This window comes from Schistosoma haematobium, chromosome 5, assembly GCF_000699445.3.
Source record: "Schistosoma haematobium chromosome 5, whole genome shotgun sequence".
Taxonomy (NCBI): domain Eukaryota; kingdom Metazoa; phylum Platyhelminthes; class Trematoda; order Strigeidida; family Schistosomatidae; genus Schistosoma; species Schistosoma haematobium.
This window is the reverse complement of record NC_067200.1, coordinates 21018898-21036366: the sequence shown is the minus strand read 5'-3', so window position 1 is coordinate 21036366 and position 17469 is coordinate 21018898. Positions and strand designations below refer to the sequence as shown.

General features: G+C 38.4%; 2 protein-coding genes across 2 annotated transcripts; one reads left to right on the top strand and one right to left on the bottom strand.

Moving 5' to 3' along the window:
- The first annotated feature begins 1623 nt into the window (after positions 1 to 1623).
- Positions 1624 to 9910, top strand: MS3_00000742 (uncharacterized protein). Its single transcript, XM_051208394.1, has 3 exons — positions 1624 to 3224; positions 3283 to 9151; positions 9238 to 9910. The coding sequence occupies exon 3, from the start codon at positions 9486 to 9488 to the stop codon at positions 9789 to 9791; it is 306 nt and encodes a 101-aa protein (XP_051065168.1). The 5' UTR covers positions 1624 to 3224; positions 3283 to 9151; positions 9238 to 9485; the 3' UTR covers positions 9792 to 9910.
- A 2099-nt stretch (positions 9911 to 12009) lies between these two features.
- On the bottom strand, positions 12010 to 14571 carry MS3_00009364 (uncharacterized protein). Its single transcript, XM_051217731.1, has one exon. It carries the CDS (start codon positions 13849 to 13851, stop codon positions 12964 to 12966), a length of 888 nt encoding a protein of 295 aa, XP_051065167.1. The 5' UTR covers positions 13852 to 14571; the 3' UTR covers positions 12010 to 12963.
- Between the last annotated feature and the right edge of the window lie 2898 nt (positions 14572 to 17469).

Genomic DNA, 17469 nt, shown 5'->3' with positions numbered 1-17469 from the left:
CTGTAATCAGAGCACTTAACTGTGCCAGTCCAAACATCACCACTTCTTTTTCAATTCCAGAAACCTTTCAGTGAGTTTCATTATTTATCATAGGTTTGTTATTAAAAGACTGATGTCTTCAGGAAGAAACGGTCTCTCACTGAAACGTCTTCATTAGATAAATGAAGATCGTTTTTTCCCAAGTTATCATCAGCTTAGTCCGTGTAGTCAATAGTAATGTGACTGGTATGTTTGCGGTCAGTTGTTTAGTAGCAACAACAATGTGACTCAAAAAATGTGTATAAATTGGTCCTGCGTCCATCTCGATTAAAGTAAGTTTGATTAGCATAACCTATGACAAGACAAAACCACTACTCAACGGTTTCCCCATACTTCATTTCTCTGAAAAATGCCTCCTCAATTGCATGTATTTTATGAAGACGTTTTTGAATTGTCCAACATATCTCTCCTACATCACAAGCTACTGTGTGTGAGTGAATAATTCAACTGAATGTTAGACCACAAACAGACTGACTTGACTTCAAATTGATCAGGTGATATCCAAACGAATATTTGGGTTCGAATAGAACAACAAGAATAAACCTAGGCTAGTGCTGGCAGAAATAAAAATGATAAACATGATGATAGCAGTAATAATGAAAGACTTTACAAGCATATTCGAAAGGTTGAATACTCACATGCTGAATAGTGAGAACGTTTTCATTTCTTTTAATTTACGAAATCCAATTTCAATAAAATCGACAGACATATCATGGACGTTTAATTTCCTGAATAATTTGGTCCACTTCATTCGACTGTTCAATATTAATCAATATTCGATTCAAGCACAGACCTAATCAGCAGTAAAGTATATCCATCCACAACTTCAAGTGATGATGATTTTGTCTATCTTAGTTTCATATGTCGTGACACGAAAGGAAGAATTGTGTGACAGGCATTTATGTGTGAGTTATTCACAGCAAGGCAATATCGACAACCAAATACTTGAAGATAGATGGAATGGCTTTTAACAATCTTATGTCAGTTGTTTGGGTAACTACACTTGATTCAACGTTCTCTGTTTACTATTCATCTCGATGTACTTTGAGACATCAACACAATGGCCGATATCAAGCAGGTGAGGGCTGTTCCGATGTCATAATATCGAGTGGTAAGCAGATGTTTAGAAACCACGAAATGTTGTGAATTCAGGTTTTCTGACACATCTCTTGTTCTTGCTTTAGTAGAATTTACAAATGGAAAGAGTTGTATAAAAACTATATGTATTGTCAACCTCGTTTCACAGTTGTTTTCCAGCAAATCTCTTATATGCATTCAGTATTCGACACGGGAAAAGTACGTTTGGTTTACAGTTAAGTGCATATATCTAGTTTATTTGCATAGTTGAGTTAACGTGTAACAGCGATCGATATAACATCATACACAGAACGTGATGTGAACTTTGTCAACAAAATAATTGGATATAGTCTGGAAGTAAATGTACTTGGAGTGCATTCATTAATTGGATGTGAATGAATCAAACTTATTCTTGAGTGCTTCATAGTTTGATACTCTGAGGACAACAAAACTATATGATTTTTTAAGATGATGCTAGTTAGAATAATTTAAAATTAGATGATAATATGTAAGAGTGTCTATTCATTGCCAGAGCAATTTCTTCTATGAATTAACGGACAAGCTATTTGTTTTAACCTCAATGTTTTGAGTAGAAAAGTAGTGATCATTTGTAAGATGAAAGTTTCAACACAATGGCCGATTTCACCAGGTGAGGGCTGTTCCGATGTCATAATATCGAGTGGTGAGCAAATGTCTAGAAACCACGAAATGTTGTGAATTCAGGTTTTCTGCCACACCTCTTGTTCTTGCTCTAGTAGAATTTACAAATGTAAAGAGTTGTGTGAAATTTGTCAATACTTTCAAATGAAGTTATCCATGCGATACTGTCTCAACATATCATTTCGATCATATAATGAAGAACAACTAGTTAGTCGTATGTTTTACAGACGAAACACGTGATTAGCATTATTCCATTGATTCTCGATTACTAGCCAATCATGACATCTATAACTGTGCTGTGATCAATAATTATGAACGTCTTTGAAGTATGACTGGAAGAAAATTCGAAATAAGATTGATTTACCAAATACGATATATGTTCAATATTGATTTCGTTTTAATTCAATGTGATAACTGCTCTCTATATTGTCTGTCTTGTTTTGTCGTAAGCTAATTAATCTTCATTTGTAACCGTTTTTATGATTCGCAGTGGCTCTGTATTAGAGAGGTTAGTTGTGGTTCCACCGAAGAAGTGGTAGTTGATTCTCATACGGCGAAATTGAGTGATATGAGATTGATCCACATAATGAATACTGATTTCTTCAAGATTGAGGATACGCTTCATTGACCTGTACCAGGCACCACGATATCAGGCGTCACTATTTTCTGGCGGTAGATTACAAACATCCAACTTTCTCTGAATCAGTCAAAATACCTTCTAATTAGCATTACCTGAATACACGAATTCGAAACTGTTGAGGCAGGCATACATGACATGCTATTAAAATATTCAAGTACGAGTGTTTCCTTAAAAAGAAACTTATTTAAATTCCGTTGCAAAATTAGGGCGACTTAAGATACCTCATGATACTTCCAAAATATATTTGGTCTGCTGTAACATGTGATCATGTCAGCAATCAAGTGTGTCTATCCAGATAAATGTGCATCGACCGATTAACCTGTCACTGATGTTGGCGTAAAACTATAAGAAGAACGTATTGTGGATTATGTTATCAGGATGCTTAAACACAGTCTCATAATGAAACTTTTTGAATGCCCAATGCAAGCGGTTGCATCGTTCATCAAATTAAGGAATAGACAGCAAAAGCCTATGTGATGTCGGTGCTTGAAATACTTGAAAACAATAATGTATGTGACAGCAGGTTTACACTACTGTGCATCTAATGGACAAAAATTGGTAAATTGTAATAATTGACTATTTTAATCAGTAAAAGTTGATAGTGTGGTAAGACAGCTGAAGAATGAAGTGAAGAACGTAACACTTGTGTACACAGGATTCCGATGTGAAATGGTGAGCCATTCTAGCTTCGTCAGTGCACAAACCTCTCATTTGAACCTATTGTGATCCGGTTGATTTTAGTTTTCGGGAGATTTCGAACGGCGATTTGCAAACTGTGTGTGACCTCAATTGAATACGTGTTGGAGAAGTGAGTTATCGATTAGTTTGCATATCTCTGAGAAATTCAATAATCGGCATGCTGATAGTGTGAATAATTTGGGCAATTATCTGAGTTGGATGCTTCAAATATGCTGACAACACTTCTCAATGAACTATTGTCATTTTAACATGTTCTTGATGAGTGCCAGATAACTGGATAACATTCTTTCATATTTCCTTTGTCTGAACAATCCGTGACCTCCTCTTGTTCATGGTGATTTCGTTAAACTAAACAACACTCTTCTACATTTTATCACAAACAACCATATATAATTGGAAAAAAGGACCAAATGCCAACATGCGAGCAAACTGATCTCGGGCTTGTCAATCAACTGAAATTTCGATCAACACTCGAGATAGAATGAAGCAAGAAGAATCGGTCCAGCTTAGTGACATGAATTCATTTTAATAGAGTCATGCATCTTCATCTGCTAACTACACGGAATCGATGGGATCAATTATTCACAAAGCCAAACATGCAAATTATTATACTTTAAAATGCTGAATGATGAACCGTTGGTTTTTAAAAACGTCAATCTGTGAATTGCAATCTTAGAAAAATAATCAAAGTCAATGGATTGGTGCTAGAATTGAAGCGAAACTTTTGATATTTGGGTAGGCGCAGTTGGATGTTCTGAGAACGAAGAGGATTTCATTCAATTCTACATCATGAAGAGTCAGTAGAACATGTGCTAAACTCACAGCAGATGATGTTCTGAACGTAATCCGACAAACATTTCCGGACAATGGATTTCATACAATCTCAATTATTAACAGTAATCGCACACATTTATCAAATTGAAGTGTTGCCCTTCTATTGACTGAATTTAGGTGTGTTCCATCCTTCCTCGAAGAATAATTAGGAATGACAACTGTGGATCGGCGAATCAGTCACGTTCAGTTCAGCGGATTAGATTTCTATACATCTTTGTACTGAATAAAACACGAGTGTAGACAACCGACAGTATTTGAACACAAAATTACAGAATTTCTCACCAAAATCTGAGAACTGTACCGAAATTAGTCAATTCGCAAAATATCACTCAATTATCATATAAACTGTACTGTTCCCTTTGTATTATCAGTCCATCATCTCAGATTCCATTTTTCTGTATTTTCATACCGATCAATATTCGTTTTCATGCTTACTCTGATAGTTGGAAAGCATGTTTGAACTGATTTAGAAGACAACAGATTGGAACTTTTACGTCAAATTCATGGCCACATTTCTTGTAAGGAAACTGCTGAATCACAGCTGTTCACGAACGACGGTGTAACCAATTACTATTCTACACAATGTTGGTGATGATTATCCACTGAACGCTATCCTATTGCAGTAAAATGGATCGAAATCGATGTCCGTACCACCACAAGGTGGTTGATAATTGGAAAGCATGTTTGAACTGATTTAGAAGGCAACATTGTCCGAACACTACGTGTTATTCTCGATGAACTGTATTCGTTTGACTTGAACACAATATGTGCTCATTTATTCCTCATAGAATAGTTTAGAATGAGCACTGTGGATTGACAATTCAGTCACGATTATGCGTTTGAATATTACAAAAAGTATCACATCTACTTGAATTCTGTTAATTCAATGTTTGATTAAAAATAAGAAATATGTTTTCAGGAAGTGAAAATAAAGAAAATAATAGAGTACATTTACTCAGAGCGTGATTTGCAAATACCTGTCTATTGACCTCGTTTGTTTTACTCGGAATATTCTTTTATCTTATTTGTCATCATATTCTGTCTAGCTATTCATTTATACGGTATTCTCTCCTTCTTTACAAACCCAATATGTATCTCATTTAGAATAATCATTGTCGCATTCTAATGATGCTTTCATGCGACTGATGATCACCTACGCTCGAAGAACGGAGATGAATTAAATATGCATTTTATGAATGATTTTTACCACTTTACTAAACATATTATCATAAGTAGAAACAAATATTTGGTCGGTCAAAAAGCTTGTGGTTTCCGAAAATATTTTAGTCGGAATTTCATACCCTCAGTACTGATCTCATAAATGAATATGTTCACTGTATATGATGTCGAAAACTCAACCAATGTCAAGACAAATTAAGTGACATAAGCAGTTCATTCAATCAGCATGATTCAATACAATCTACACAGTGAATTATCACGTTCATTATTAATTTCCGCGATGTTTACATTGAATTCAAACAATTTGGACAATCATCTTCCTCACCAGTTCTATGTAATTCGTCAATACTGTTGATTCAGCATGACATTTGTCTGAAACGATGAGACCATTCGATATTTCTGATGGATTCTGCTGTTACGGGAGCACTGAAGACATTTGGTTAATTAAAACCTCTTTATTATAATAATAATGATAATTTATATTCTGAAGAATAATAATTACAGAATTCACGCCAGTTTACAGGCATGATCAACTTGATATAAATAATAATGTTAGACGTGCAGAACAAACGTGTGATAAAAGAAAGTTTTAAGTATACTAGTTCAGTAGTTCTTTAAGTAGTACATATATTACAGCGATCCAATGCATCAGCCGGGAATTTATAACATTTCTTAAATGGACAGCCTGTTGATTTATGAACGGTGTAATTAAGGTCAAGTCGTGTGCCAGATCGAAATAATGATAATTATCTACAACTAGAGAAATTAAAACGAAAACAGAGAGCACGGAACAAGAAAAAAGTAATTACCAAAATATATCAATCCGGTCCATCTAAATGAGTGTGTCATGTGACACGATGATATACTGTTTATGTTATTCAAATTAGTTAAAATTGCTAGGGGCGGTGTTAAATTATTGACAGCAAGTGGGTGGTTTTACTAAGGGAATTCACTAATAAAGATGGCTCAACATTTAAGGTTCCTAAAATATCACTTGTGGAATGAGATACACTTAAAGGCGCTAGGCCGTGCAATGCATTTTCAGCGGAGCAGTATGAATCGATGCACCGAACAAATAATGGGAGTGAATGTATCGTGCGGATAGATTGTGGTAGGTTATTCCAGAGTCTAGGAAATTTACAGGTGAAGTAATTCATATAAAGAGATGATTTAGAATGAGTTTGTTTCACTAGTGCCAAGGAATTACGGATGTCATAATAAGAAGTTTCTGCATACTGAATCGCGTGATCGGATGTAAACGATAGTTTATGAAGTAGTTTGAAGAAAAAGATAGGATTTAGTTTGAGTCTCCTCCTCCATAAAGGGTCTAGCCCAAGTTTATTACATCTAGAATTATAAGTTGAGGTACAATCAGCTCCAAGAATACGAAGTGTAAATCGTCTCTGTACTGATTCCAGCCTTAATTTATCCTTTATGAGCGCACTGCTAAGAATAAACGTGCAATATTCTAGAAGAGGCCGAGCACAAACTTTGTACATTAGAATACGTGACTCAGTGTTGTAAAGATTTCGAGTTATGTAACCTATTGGGCATTGAGACTTAGAGGTCTGTTTTAATAAATGTTCTGTAAACGACAAGTCTTGGGAATATCTAAGTCCTAAGTCTACTACTGTATGTAACCTAGATAACACTTCTCCATTTATGGTAATGCCGAAGCACATCCATCCACATTTAGCCGTATTAAGCTCCAGTTGCCATTTTAAGCACCACTGTGCTAACTTGTTAAGCTCCATGCTGATGCAATTCTGCATATTTTTCAGGTAATGTGGAGGAAATGAATATACTACTTTGAGATCATCTGCATATAGAAGGGGCTTACCGACACAAAAACTTTCACAAACATCATTGATAAACACTAAAAAGAGCAAAGGACCTAAGACACTACCTTGTATTACACCACTTCTAACTGGGACAGCGTTAGACAATGAAGAGTTAATTTTAACTATTTGATGTCGATGGCTGAGAAAGCAATCACGCCAAACAAGCAAAGGATTTTGAACCCCATAAGATGCGAGCTTACCTGTAAGAACTTGATGGCTATCCATGTCAAAGGCTTTAGAAATGTCCAGATATAGCGCTAAGACTATAAATCCTTGGCTACGTAGAGAATAGACTAAATTAAAGAAGTCAAAATTACATGTCATGCAAGAACGATTTTTAAGAAATCCATGTTGAGTATCATTGATAAGTTTTCCAGCAAGTAAAAAGTTGGAAAGTTCATCACTTATAATTTTTTCCATAATCCTAGAAATAACTGGAGTGATATTTATTGGCCGGTAATTGTTCATGTCAGTCTTATCTCCAGATTTGTAACGTGGTATGATGTACGCGGTTTTCCAACAGTAAGGGTAAGAACCGGCTTCCATAGAGAGAGCAAACAGCTTTAGAAGAAGAAGTGAAGTATCTGGATCACCATATTTGTAGAGAAATGATGAAATCCCGTCTACTCCATGACCTTTCGAAAGCTTAAGGGTATTTATAGCCTTATTAATTTTCATGCATGTGAAGGAGATAGATTTTATTGAGTTGCTAGTCACGCACATAACTCTTGAAGCATAGCTACTTATGTTTTCTACACCATTCGCGAATCTACCACTGAAAAGGTCGGCCATGGATTTAGAGTCGTATATAAAAGTGCTATTATGCTGGATGCACGATATATCAACATTTCGAGTTGCTTTAGTGCGTTTATTGAAAAGGAGAGTTACGTTTTGTACTTTCGAGTTAGTATTAAGGGCTAACAGCTCCTTATTAATGGATTTTAACCTATGTTTCTCTTCAATTTGATTAAAAATTATTGTTATTTGTGCAACTGCTGTGAAGTTGTTTGACTTAAAATAACGATTCTGTAGGCGTTTTAGTTTATTACGATATTTAGCTGGTATATATAATTCGTAAGGTTTACTAAACCTGTACGTTTTAAGAGGTACAATGAAATCTAAACAAGAGTTAATGATCAGATAGAATTCGTCGATAGCATCCATGGGACTATTACATGGAAAAACGTTATCTCAGTCTGAAGGTTTAATCAATGAATGCAGTAGGTCCTAGTCAGCATGCTTATAGTCTCTATATTGACAGGTTTTTTGAAGGAGTGGGTTATGAGAGAGACAGATAGGGAGAGCGCAAACTACTATCTTATGGTCACTGCTTTCAAATTCATCATATACTTTTACAGGTGGTGGGATAACATCTCTACTAAATATTAGATCGAGTATACTATCGCCTCTAGTTGGGGCACGAACTCACTGTGACCAGCAGTGCATGTTAATGGTTGCCGAGAACTCATCATTTCATGAAGGACAAATACCGGTACTCCAGTTGATCCCAGGATAATTGAAATCCACAGTGATAACCTTAGCATTAAAGTTTAGAGAGGATGCATGTATGAATGCATTGATAATAAGATCACTCCCACTATTCGGACTATCAGGAGCTCTGTATATGCATCCAAGGAGTAGACTATGATTCAGGGTGTTGACTGATATCCAGACTGATTCTGGTAAACTATTCAGGACACTATCTTCAACTTTATTAGTTGTTAGGGTATCCAAAGCATATATAATACAACCACCTCCTCGCCTAGTTTCTCTGTCACAGCAATAGAGTCGATAGTTCTGGATATTCAATTCTGAATTCGATACTGCTTCAGGGCACCATGTTTCAGTGATAAGTATGAAAGAAGGCTTGGCTAGAAAAGCTAATGTTTTCAAGGCTGAAATTTTGTTCAGAAGTGAACGTGCATTGATAAGTAATAAGTTTAAAAAGGGATTGTAGTGTGTAAAAAACTGAGAGCTTCTCTATCGACTTTGTGTATTTTAGATTTGCGTGGACCATGGTTTAATATGGTTGGTTATATGAGCTATCGCTTGAACAAACTGTATTGCTAGTGGGACCATGGATTTCGGAAGGCCAAAATAATCATTATTTTGATAAAGTGGGTTAATTTGTTGAACTTGATTAGGCGGACAGTTAAGTGCTGAGAATAGTTATGTCTTAAAGGTTTATTATTAAAGCGTTCGATGTTGAGTAACCTAGTAAACCAACTTGCCCAATGGGGAAGTGCTGAGAATAGTTATGTCTTACAGGTTTATTATTTAAAGCGTTCGATGTTGAGTAACCTAGTAAACCACCTTGCCCAATGGGAAAGTGTTGAGAATAGTTACGTCTCACAGGTATGTTATTTAAAACGTTTGAGGATAACCGTAGGGTGCGTTGGTTCATTGTGGTCTGTCCAATATTAGGCCTGCTTACATAATGATTGCAGTGGCCATCTTGTGAGAGATTTGAACCAAGTCTGCCGTTATAACCTCCCCTACAATGCGTAAGGTAAAGCATGGTGTCGGGAAGTACAGTCTTATTTTTATTTGGTACAGTCATCGTAGTATTTTTGATACTGGGTCTAGAACCAGAAGGTTCTGTACTTACATTCTTCTTACGTGGCAAAGGTATTCTAATTTTGACAGCGTTTTTAAGAGTTGTAGCATTAGAACTAAGTACTTGCTTATGGGCTTCTAATGGTAAACTGGGTAATATCGGATTAGTGGTGTCATTAGATGTACATTGGCTATCAGATGTCACTACGGACATAACAAGCAAATTAGCATTCTTTGTTGGTATTTCAGAGTACTGGAGAACATGAGATAGGGTAGCTGCATCAGTGGATCCAGCAGCTGATGCATCGTGGTTTTTTGTGATCTCAACATCTTTATTTACGTTCAAGGTACGTTTTTGTGTAAGCCTTTAATTGGTGGTCTTATCTGAGAATATACGAGCGTTTCTAAATTTCGTAAGCGCGCAGACTAGCTGCTTGGATTCTTTTAACTGTTCAGCTAATATATGAGAGTCGAATCTGAACAAGACCGGGCACGAGTATTTCTGGTGCTTTTTATTAAGTCGAATGCACTGGCATGGACTATCATGAAGGTTATATGCTTTTAATATCGAATTCCTTACAGTTTTATTGAGGATTCTGTGGTGTATATTATAGACAATCACGTTATTACGAGAGATTATTCGCCTGGTAGCTTCATTAGCGATAAAGTCGATAACAGATTCTGCTTTTATGATGTCATCAAGTTCCGCAGGAACGATATTGTATATCATTAAGTTTACTGTGTTTCTTGGATTAATTTGTTTCACTCAAATTCTCAACTTGTTTTTTCGGACATTTTGGTTTGTCTTTGTTCTTGGTTTGGTTGCTTAGAGTTTTGCTCCGGGAACATACAAAATAGGTTTGTTTCTATAATTTTTAGAATTATTGTTAGAACGACATTTGGGTTGACTGTTTGTAAATTGCAAATAAATTTTCGTACCTCAACTGGCGTTTAGTTGTACTGTTGATTTGAGTTCGTAAGTTTCAAATGGGTCGATGTACCGTACTTCAATAACGGCAACGATCGAAAACGTGAACGTGACATCTACCACAAAATTTATCAATCGAAAATCTGTGGAAATGAAGTTTGTTTGATATTTTTCGATAATGTAGAAGGAAAATGGTACGCCTAATGATTTCGCGTGCACACTACAGGGTTCGCAAATACCAACATGTCATAGAGGACCAATGGATGAAGCTTCAAAGGACAGTCGTCTCAGAACATTTAGAAATCTTGACAAAAGCCATAGAGATATCATGCAAACGACACAGAGAACAAAGAAGAAACACCTTAAAGAAAAATCTAATCAAGATCTCAAAACCACCCATGGAAGTAAGCACAAACAACCGCGTGATCAATCTGTCAAAACAACCACTAACACATACGGAATAACACCCATTCCAAAAGGGATCAAACTACAATACAAGCGACGCTTCAAAACTGGAATTCTTTGCATCACTAGAGTCATCACTCAAAACTTCCGGAATCAGTGAAGAAGCACAACAAGAAATAAGACAAACTATAGTACCGCTTACTCATTAGGTGAAGGAAAACAACCAACTGACTCCACAAGAGCAAATGGCTTGGAAGGAACTCAGAAATGGAAAGGATGTTTTTATAATACCAGTGGACAAAGGACGTACCACAGCAGTCATGCACAAAGAAGAATACGTCAAAAAGCCGAAGAACTACTTGAAGATAAGAGCACATACAAACTGATGGATACAAATCCCGTCAAAACATTAGACAAACAGATCCCAAAGACTTTGACTTCAACAACAAAATCTACGAACAAACGAAAGGGACACCAATGGGATCACCAATATCAGGACTGATCGCAGAGGCAGTGATGCAAAGACTAGAAGTCGCGATATTACCAGTGATCAAGCCAAAATTTGGATTCGCTATGTAGACGACACTTTCGTCATCGTCCAAAAGAATGAGCTGGAAAACACTTAAAAACTGATCAACAACATTTTCAATGACATCAAGTTCACGATGGAACAAGAGTCGAACAACAAACGGTCATTCTTGGATATATTGATCACTGGAACAGACACAGGGAAACTGGAAACTCAGGTATATAGGAAACCGACCAATACAGATCAAATCCTCAACTACGATTGCAACAACCCAAGAACTCACGAGATCATCTGCGTACACACTTTGTTCAAGAGGGCGAGGACACACTGCAGCGCACTGACAGCACGCAAAAATGAAGAGAAATGCCTGAAGAACGTACTTCAACAGAACGGCTACCCAAACAAACTCATCAAAAAATACCAACCGCACGTAGCATCAGAACCCAAGTCAAGCAGAGAAATCAACAAAAGGATCACCTTTTCATACACACAAGAAATATCAGAAACCGCAACGAGAATGACGGTTGTCTCCACTCGTGTTTTTGTTCAGTACAAAGGTGCAAAAAACGAGTGTCCACTGACCGAAATACACTAGACAAAATATAAACAAGTGTAGCGTGGCGTCGAGTTGAGATTAACTGTGAACACCACTACAAAGAAACACGTGCCAAATAGATCAGAAGGCGTAAGAAGCTCGTTCCAAATGACTCCATAAAATCCCCGAGAAGCCAAATATCAGAAGGCAATTAATGGACCAAGTCGAGTTATATTTGCTGGCGATCTCGTGGCATCGAAAGGATACCGAGATCGTGCCAGGATACAACCTTGGTTACAGAAGGTAACCGAATTCGCGCGAAGTTACAATCGAAGTGTAAGCGAAAGAATGGAAGCACAAAAAAGCTGTCATTAGCACAGTCAAACAAAAGCACGTTAAAACAAACACTGGCACAGTTGGTTATAATAATAATTGTTTTTTATTAAACCAGTCGTGTTCTCGTGATAAACGTGAGTCACTACAGGAGCCCCCCGCTAGAAAGGGTTTACACTTTCGATGAATAGCGGTTTGAATCGTGGGACTGATCGGCTGACGAGCGATTGTAGGACGGAAGAATTGGCGAACAGGAAAGCGATCGTTGATCGTCGAGTTGCCAACGAAGGTCGTTTTCGGAGAACGGTACCAGGAGCGATGTGTTGTACTTATTGCTCGAGTTGGCATGCTACACCAGAGTGGTTTGTATCCAGAATCTGAAGAGGGCGTTCGTAGAGGTGCGCACCAGAAACGCTGCAGACGTAGGACGAAACCACGTTGAGCCAAAAGACCAGAAGCGACCGTAACGACCAAGTTCGAGACCAAGCGTATGCCAAGCATTCGAAATCAATATATCGACTGAGTACGTTGACAAGAGCGTGGGTGATCAGGCCAGCTTTCGCCAAAGTTGACTGAAGTCGACGGAACCAAACAGAGATGGTCGAAGGCGTGGGCTCAGGAAACAAAAAGAAAAGGAAAAAAGAGGAGAGTGTAGCATGCGTGTAGCATAGGAATAGTCCTACACGGTATCGGTTGTTAACTGTGCGGCTAGTCGCGGAAGCGTACGGGAAACCATACTCGGCGACCGGAACGTGAGACGGTAGTCTCGTTCGTATCTCGTGAGCCTGCAATCTCATCCGAGGTCAGAGGCGGCGTGGTCTGCTGATCTGGACGTGAGACTGTCGTCTCGTCCGTAGACGGTGCAGATGACGCGTGCTGTTGACCGGGACGTGAGAATGAGGTCTCAGATATATCTAGCGTGGGACCTGAAGAAGATTTAAGGATCCCGCTAGGTTTGATAGGTCTAGCATTGAATCTCAGGGTGTCAGATAGGGCACTGTCATCGACGTGTGCTGGTTTGAGACGATCAATGCTGACGATCTCGACGCGTCCATATCGATCAACCTTGAAGGTCTTTTCGTGACGAGCGATCACGTGAAAAGGGCCTTCGTAAGGTTGTTGCCAAGGTTTGCGTACCGAATCTACTCGTACAAAAACATGTGAACAGGTAGATAACTCTCGAGAGAGAGCGACCTGTCGATGTTGTATTCGAGTTGACACCGGAGACAGCGTTCGCATAAATGCAGACAGTCGATGGACGTAGTCTGATTTGCCGAAATTAGGTCTGCTCCGTGGTGTGAATTCTCCAGGCAGACGCAATGTCGTGCCGTATACAAGTTCAAGGGCGGAACATTGGATATCTGCCTTTAAGCTCGTTCTGATCCCTAAAAGAACGAGCGGTAAGGTTTCGTGCCAGTTGTCGTTCTCGTGTGCTCGTGGAGTACTTTTAAGTTGGCAGTGAAACCGTTTACTTAACCATTTGGTGCTGGGTGGTAGACGGATATGCTTATGCGTATGCATGCCGTACCAAGCAGCCGGGTCAGCGAGGAGAATCGTTAATAGTATAACATTTCTCGAATAAAGCGTGGAATTCATCGTCACGCGAAAAAAAAGTAACAAGGATTCGGTACACGTACATGTGAGTCTATTATATTAATACTATTCTTATCGTTATCCGTCATGTCGAGTATATTATATATTAAAAAAAATATGAATATACGACAGACGTGGATAGATAAATCATAGACTCACCGAATTGGCTTCTTTGGAAGATTTGATCAGAAGTTGAGGCGTGTTCCAAAATACGGGTCACCAATGTAGCGTGGCGTCGAGTTGAGATTAACTGTGAACACCACTACAAAGAAACACGTGCCAAATAGATCAGAAGGCGTAAGAAGCTCGTTCCAAATGACTCCATAAAATCCCCGAGAAGCCAAATATCAGAAGGCAATTAATGGACCAAGTCGAGTTATATTTGCTGGCGATCTCGTGGCATCGAAAGGATACCGAGATCGTGCCAGGATACAACCTTGGTTACAGAAGGTAACCGAATTCGCGCGAAGTTACAATCGAAGTGTAAGCGAAAGAATGGAAGCACAAAAAAGCTGTCATTAGCACAGTCAAACAAAAGCACGTTAAAACAAACACTGGCACAGTTGGTTATAATAATAATTGTTTTTTATTAAACCAGTCGTGTTCTCGTGATAAACGTGAGTCACTACACAAGTAACACAACGAACAATCGATGATCACCGTTATGAAACTGAAATCACGCATCACTATCTCGCTCTCCATCTTCAAATAGCACGAAAATGAGTAGAGATGTTTCACAGATGTACAGTTTTCAATTGGCCATATCAATCTGCAAAGCTGTACAATCGTATGGATAGGTGATTTATTAGGCATATAGTAATCTGTGATAAAATGGAAGAGTTTTACAAAGTTATCAAAGATAATCAGACTCAGTGGAGTTTAGGTCGAGCAAAAGTATAGGATGTGGCATTGAGAAATCTACATCTAGTCGAAATAACCAATTGTTCTTACGTGAAAATGCTCCTGTTGCTTATTTGTCAGACGTTATCACCTTTAAAGTTAAGATTTATATATACCTGCATTTTATTGACGGTAGTTATTTCCGCCTTGTTTTGTTTGGGCTTTTCATATTTGTTAATAAACTTTTGTGGATAATAGTTGTCTTTTAGACATTTTCTATGTTCATTAATTTTTCTCCCATTTTGTCGGTGGTACATATCTTTTCTACCCCGTAAAATAGTGTTTTAACCAATGCCTTCTTGTAACTAATTGGACAATAGCTATAAAAATTCAGGTAGAGGCCATTCCAAGTAAGATGAATGTGTAACAGCTTAGGTTGGTTGGTTAAGAGTTGACCCCAAACAACCAAGCATATGCCAAAACAGTATTGTTCAAGTATTCATTCACTTCCTTGTTTTGTATAAGCGTTATATTCCCTATTATCTTATATTGAATGTTGAGAGTCTTTGTTTGTCTGAACATATAATCCCACGCTCCACTGTGACTGCGCTAAGATCGAAATAAAGACCTATTCACTACTTGTCTGGTTTCTTCTATCAATAGCACGAGGGTTACCTATAGACACGAAATTGATGAGCCCTTTTGAACACAAATTTTACCTCATTTTTGTTATTATTATATTTTTTGTACTCAATCGTAAAAGTAGACCTGATTATCCGTAAACTAAGTTGGATATATAAATAGTTTTTTTTCTTTTTTTAATTACCTTAAGTTATTCGTGTTATAGAAACCATTTTTTTTCGTGCTAACTTTATTGCTATATTCGTCATATACCTCATGTCAGACTCAATAGAAACCCATAATCTGGATGATTTGTCACCAGTGGAGATAGACACTGTTATGACTACGAAATCCCGACTTCCAGAATTTGATCGTAGTGATCCTGAGTTGTGGTTTGCTTGACTAGAGCATTATTTCACGAGACACAATATCAAATCTGAAGGGATTCGCTATAGAGATTTGTGTTCTATCCTTCCTCCTTCAGTCGCCAAAGAAGTCCGTGACTTGATTTTAGATCCACCATCACCACAACCATACACCATCTTAAGACTAGAGATAATGAACCGTTTATAATTATCAGATAGTCAAAGAATTCAAAGACTTTTTCAAGGTGAAACACCAGGTGATCGGTCGCCGTCACAGTTTTTGCGTCACCTCCAAGTCTTAGTGGGTGATAACACAGTGGGTGAAGCAGTCCTAAAACAAGGATGGATACAAGCTCTCCCATGCTACGTCCAACACTGTTTGGATGCACAAGATCCTGAAACCTCATTATCTCATTTAGCGCGTATAGCCGACAGAATAATGGATAGAGGTCCTCCAACTGGATCAGGCACAATAAATCACACACAAAAAGTAGAATCAGCAAAAGACCCCGTCATAGAAGGACTCATTGCGAGTGTTAAGAGTCTCACTGAGGCTGTCACCAGAATGCAGATGGGTCATAGAAACAGGAACAGGTCACCACAACGACCACGGTCCAAGTCACAAGAGAGGTCACAAATGTCCAGACCACCTGGGCATTTTTGTTGGTACCACTGGAAGTTTGGTGTGAACTCAACCAAGTGCATGCAACCATGCGCCTGGCCTAAGCATAATTCTAAGGCAGCGGGAAACGAGTAACCCCTCCCCAGGTCGCGACGACTGAGGAGGGGCGCCTAAACAGTCGCTTGTTTTGTGTTAGAGACAGAAACTCTGGCTTGGATTTCTTGGTGGATACTGGCGCTGCTCTTAGCATCATCCCTCGAAATAAAACAGATTAGTCGAGAAACATCATCAATTACACTTCAAGCTGCAAATAAAACTAAAATTGCGACATTTGGGCAGAAAACTTTAACCCTAGATTTGGGGTTCAGGAGGCAATTCCCTTGGGTTTTCACGGTAGCCGACTTAGATCTGGCAATACTGGGGATGGACTTTCTAGAGAGATACGAATTTCTTGTTGACACCAAGAAACGGCGATTAACACTAAAAGAAACTTCGTATTACACAAAAGGCAAAGAAAGTCACATCAGCTCTCTTAATTTGATTCAAACCCCTCCAGTAACAACAGCGAAATTCCAAGATATACTCGCGGAATTTCCAAACTTAACTAAACCAAACCCACAGCCTTCCAAAGACAAACTAAAAGTAAGTCACACTATCAAAACCGAAGGTGCACCGGTTTTTGAAAAACCCAGGAGACTAGCACCAGATAAGCTCAAAATCGCTAGGGCCGAGTTTGATTATATGCTACAACTGGGTATTATCCGTCCCTCTGATAGTCAATGGGCATCCCCTTTGCATATGGTCCCAAAGAAGAATGAAGGTGACTGGCGACCGTGCGGGGATTACAGAGCCCTCAACCGTCAAACCGTACCAGATAGGTACCCAATACCACATATCCAAGATTTCACAAACGGTTTACAGGGTATGAACATATTCACTAAAATTGACTTAGTCAGGGCATATCACAATATCCCAGTGGCTGATGAAGATATTCCCAAGACAGCTATTACAACACCCTTTGGCTTATTCGAGTTTGTACGCATGCCATTCGGCCTGAGAAATGCGGCACAGACATTTCAAAGATTCATAGACAACCTACTTCGAGATATGCCATTTGCGCAGGGGTATATAGACGACTTGTTAATTGCCAGCCCCGATTTGCAATCACACGAA

What these genes read in the sequence shown, in the direction of transcription:
- MS3_00000742 (XM_051208394.1), top strand. Translation starts at nt 9,486, where the DNA reads ATGGTGTCGGGAAGTACAGTCTTATTTTTATTTGGTACAGTCATCGTA.
- MS3_00009364 (XM_051217731.1), bottom strand. Translation starts at nt 13,851, where the DNA reads ATGAATTCCACGCTTTATTCGAGAAATGTTATACTATTAACGATTCTC.